The sequence below is a fragment of the Cyprinodon variegatus genome, unplaced genomic scaffold (assembly GCF_000732505.1).
Source record: "Cyprinodon variegatus isolate N-32 unplaced genomic scaffold, C_variegatus-1.0 Scaffold118, whole genome shotgun sequence".
Taxonomy (NCBI): domain Eukaryota; kingdom Metazoa; phylum Chordata; class Actinopteri; order Cyprinodontiformes; family Cyprinodontidae; genus Cyprinodon; species Cyprinodon variegatus.
The window spans coordinates 151427-156273 of NW_015150571.1; the positions used below are offsets into that span (position 1 = coordinate 151427).

Genomic DNA, 4847 nt, shown 5'->3' on the forward strand with positions numbered 1-4847 from the left:
GTCAGATAGCCTACCGTTAGCAAAATTGCTTTCAGGTTTGATAAGTCACTTTGCGTGTGCTAAATTAATATATTTACATGTTCTCCTCCCACAAGACGCACTTTTGCGTGTAAACGCCCCATATTGCATATTCATTGCAGAAAAAGTACTAAATGGATAAGAGGTGCTATTTAGCACGTTTTAAAGACCAAATCATTTTAGCACGCTGTTGATAGTTTAGTTTGTACATTTTTTAGCGTGCGCAGTGAAATAGCTCACGTTTTTATACGCGCAAACCTTTGATAGATCCGGCCCTTTCTATTTTCTCATATATTCATAATTACATGACAACAAAAACACTGTGGTTAATTATACACATCAATTTACTAACATTAAAAATGATAAGTACAGAATTCATAATCTTTTCAGAACTAGATTTTGTGTTTCATGGGGTTTAAAGAAAATTATGTGTCTCTGCACATCATCTATGAATCTTCAGTAAAATTATAAATAACTATTTTAATAGAAACGTATCAAATAATCAATTTATGTAGATATTAGTACTTGTAAATATCAGTTCTATGCAGAATGACTATTGATACAAGCAGGTAAGTAATGACAATAAGAACAAATTTTTGACCCAGAACTCAAATCTGAAATAATTGTATTTTATATACATTTTATTTAGAAAGCAGGGATGTTTAAATATATGCGTCTCTGTTAGCAAAAGCTGTAGGAAAGTATAGTTTGTCTTATCTTTGGTTTGACGCTGAGGTTCTGGCGCCTAACCGCTTTTAGCCACCCCTCACATTGGTTATTGCCTGGATACCCTTATAAAAATATTTCTGGCTACGCCTCTGTAAGAGCTACATCCAAAACATAACAGAGCATTAATTTATGCCCAATTAAGTTTTGGTGTGTCTATTATTATTTCTTTATTCCCTAACATCATTAATGCCTCGATCTTTTGGCAGCCAGGGTGTAGAAAATAACATAAAGCACGTGTGAACAAATTACACAAAATGAACTTGAACGGGATCCGGTTTACATCGTTCATGCAAAAGAGCCAGCCCATAAAGTCGGCTCCGCCGCGACAGACACATCCTCGCTACATTTAGCTAACTGCTGCTTCTCATGCTAAGCTATCAAACAGGTTGTTCATGATTAACGGAGTGAAGGTTTCATCGTGAGGCGGACTTTGACAACACTCTGAGACTCATGTGGAAACACGAATATGTGACAGCATCCAAAAAACCCTGACAATGGAGAAGGTAATGAACGAAAAAATGGATTATAACGCTCTGTTTTGCTAGCTGATAAGCTAACTCGTGACAATGTTTGCGACAAAGCTTTTAAGCCACAACGGTAACAGTTGTTAATAATAAAAAAAGGATGCTAACTGATAATGTAAGACGAGTATTTGAATACCGATAAGGTGATTTCTTATAAGAAATATCTTGTATTTCTGACTAGCTTGAGCAGCATACAACTGTCAAACAGAGCACAAGATTTACTTGTCTGTCGTAATCTTAATAATAATTTCCTGTTACATAATTGTTTAATACTTTCTCCCTTTTTTAAGCTTGTTTTTGACATCTTTATGTTTTTAAGGAGAGCAACCCGACATTTGCTGCTGTTTCTCCTCGGGCTTTGGGTCCTAAACACCAGATGAAACGAATGAGTCGGACTCCTGATACTTCCTCAGCTGCAGCTCCTCCCCTAATCTTACCAAATCCTTATGTGTCCAACCTCACTTCTGCAAGGTACGAAGATTGGGAGTGACTATTCTTATCGTAACTCGACTCTTGATCTTATATCCACTTTAAAATCGTGTTTTTTATTTAGGAATTGGACAGATCTGAGCCAAAAAAAAGCAGGAAAGGGGGAAGATGCTTCGAGAAGTCAGGGCTTCAGCAGCAGACGTCCTGTTAAAGAGGCCAGTGACAGAGATAAGCCTATTTGGGATCCACAGTTTAAGGTTTCTTATCTTATTTTCCTTTTACTCTGAACATTACAGAAAGGGAGATAAATGTAATCCCTGAAAAAGATTTCAATCATTTTGTCTTTATAGGCTTTAAAAAGCAGCAATGAACCACAAGGCAGACACGGGGGCAAAAACTCAATGGATGCACAGAAAAAAGGTAGCTATCGTTGATTTCAGTAGATGTAGATGCTACTCAATGCAAGGTAGGAAGATCAGGAGTGATTAGAGAAGCCAATTAACCTAACAGTCATGTTTTTGAACTGTGGGAGGAAGTTGTAGTACCCGGAGACAACACCATATGCTCAGGGAGAACATGCAAACTCCATGCAGAAAGACCCTGGACCGGGTATTGAACCCAGAACCTTCTTGCTGCAAGGCAGCAGTGTTACCCACTGCGCAACTGAGCAGCCATCTACCTAATGATGAATTGTATAAACCCTGTGGAATTGCTACTCAAAATTTGGATTCATTGTATGTTAAAAATCAGATAAAATTCTTAAATTTTGAAAATAATTTCCCTATTTCTTTGCTACTTAACTACATTCCTTGAATAAAGGAAGTATGATAGATCAGTTCAGTTTATTCATATTGTACCAATTCACAACACATGTCATCTCAGGGCACTTCACAGTTCACCAGATCATACAGTCTTAGGGTGAGATAAAGTAAAGATCATCATGCATTGCCACCAAAGTTGAATAATGCAATGTTAGTGTATGTTAAAGTGAATTACAATCAGCAATTTGCTCATTTAGTAGATACTTTATGTTTTTCATATATGCTATTGTTATACGTAAATCATTATTTGTGTGCATTTTTCCTTCATGCTTACTTTTATCCTCTTCAGGTGTCAGACATGCCAGGTCCGCCCCAGCCTCTGGAAGGAACTCCACACCAGCGCAGGCAGATTTTGTCCCGTTTGAAGTCAAGATGGTGGATTTTCCAGAGTTAGCCAGCGATTTGCAGAAAACAGCGTCCTGTGCTGGAGTGCCAAAAGACCGCTGGGGTCCAAGTCCTCACTGCACAAATCCACAAACTGAGAGGACTTCCTGGAGGGTTAGTTTCTGTATGGTTACTGTTTCTAAATTGGATATGATGAAAAGTCAAACTTATACATGTCTGTTGTACTGATGGCTTAAATCTAGCTTTACATTGAGCTGTTTTTATTGTATCACACAGGCTGGCAGAAATGAGGCTCCATCAGAGCTTGGCTCCTTGCACAACACCAGCCCTCTTAACCCAGCAGGTATTTGGTGTAATAGCCTTTGAACAGCAACATCAGTCATTTTTAATAAGTCAGAAACATCTTTCTTTGTAAACAGATCAGCCAGTGATCACATCATGGGCCAACATTGCCTCTCAGCCCCCCAAGAAACCAGATGTTACAGACAGGAAAACAAACCACAGTGACTTGCAGGTATTGTTTTTTTTTCTGTTTTAATTCTTAATCTAAAAGGTTTCCCTCTTTGTCCTTTTCTTTTTCTTTATGTTTAGGACATTTCAAAGTGAATCATTTGGGAGTTTTGCTTGAAGTTAATCAGCCAGAAACTCCCTAGGTCTTCTGGGTTGTATAATGATCTACACAACAGAATCGCGATTATGGAAAGTTCAGTATCAAGGAATGGGGAGAGTGTTTGTAGCAGAAACATAAGAGACCATTGCTCATCAGTTTGTGTTCTGTTGGGTTTTTTTTTCTGTTGTGTTTTTGAAAATTTAAAGTAGGGTTGGATAAACTGTCTCCACGCCTTGCTTTTTGCCCCAATCATGGCGTAGCATCATGGTTTTTGGGGTGTGATCTTCTAACAGATCGCTGCATCAGGGTGGATGTACGACATAATGTAACATTGGTTGTACAAGTTTGATGTTGGGATTTTTCTGTAATCAGAAGAGAAACAAAAAAACATAAAGGATCAGATATATTTACTGATATTTGGACAAATGTCCCTTGGTAAGCTGCAAAGAAACAACTCACTTTAGCATCATTCTGCTTGGACAGCTGACCACATCAGAAATGGCTTAATTTCTTTAAATTGCTTTGCTCCCTTGTGTTGACCAAACTTTTTTTTTTTTTTTTTAAGCAGCATCCAGCAGTTTTCAGTGGATTTTGGGGCTACTTAACAATTAGCCTGCCTTATTTATACGAAAAACCAGTTCTGGAGTGTTTCTTATAACAATCCAGCTGTTGATATTAAGGTGAAGTTAAAGAATTTAGAGGTGCTTTCTCCTTCTTCATTGCACCTCCTGGTGCAGTGTTCTGAAATGCTTCATCTTAACTCCTGTAAAAACACAGTTCTTTTCAAAGAGGCAGAAAAGTTCAATCTCTCTCTAGTCTGTCCATGGTTTTCTGCTCCATGTGGACAGTTGTAAAAAGCTTTTTTTTTTTAGTGTATCAGCGGTTCAAGTTTGTTTCCAAACATCCTAAACAATTTCTGTCATGTAATGATGGTAAATTTCTAATAAAAGATTGTTTAATTGGAGGCTTACAGTAGTCTCTGTAAATGGTTTCTCAGAGGCAGTAGACTTCAACTCTATTAACGATTTCATTAATCTACAGCTAGACTTTTCTATGCTAGGAATCTTATTAAATGATCAAATCTGCTCAGAAAAGAGAACAAATGTACTGTCAGAAGCTTGTTGATACCTTCCCCAAAGTTGTGCAACTTCAAGAGGGACTTTATCTCAATGTAGCTGTGAATTAGTGGTGAGTATGTGTATTAAGTTAAACCTTTATGAATTTTCACAGCAAATAGAACACTGTGCATTAAGGTTGGGTGATATTTTCCAACAAATGGCTATGGACGATATGTGAGTGTAGGTGACTTTGTGAGAAAGTCAAGCACACCCTCAGAGTGCATCTTCTGCACTCCTGGTGATATTGTTAACA

General features: G+C 37.7%; 1 protein-coding gene across 1 annotated transcript in view; it reads left to right on the plus strand.

Moving 5' to 3' along the window:
- The first annotated feature begins 1087 nt into the window (after positions 1-1087).
- secisbp2 (SECIS binding protein 2) overlaps positions 1088-4847 on the plus strand; it is a 15150-nt gene continuing 11390 nt past the window's right edge. Inside the window, exons 1-7 of the mRNA XM_015375429.1 lie at positions 1088-1250; positions 1591-1742; positions 1825-1957; positions 2051-2120; positions 2811-3019; positions 3143-3209; positions 3286-3380. Coding sequence (XP_015230915.1) covers positions 1242-1250; positions 1591-1742; positions 1825-1957; positions 2051-2120; positions 2811-3019; positions 3143-3209; positions 3286-3380 — 735 coding nt within the window. The 5' untranslated portion in view covers positions 1088-1241. The remainder of the gene's footprint in view (positions 1251-1590; positions 1743-1824; positions 1958-2050; positions 2121-2810; positions 3020-3142; positions 3210-3285; positions 3381-4847) is intronic.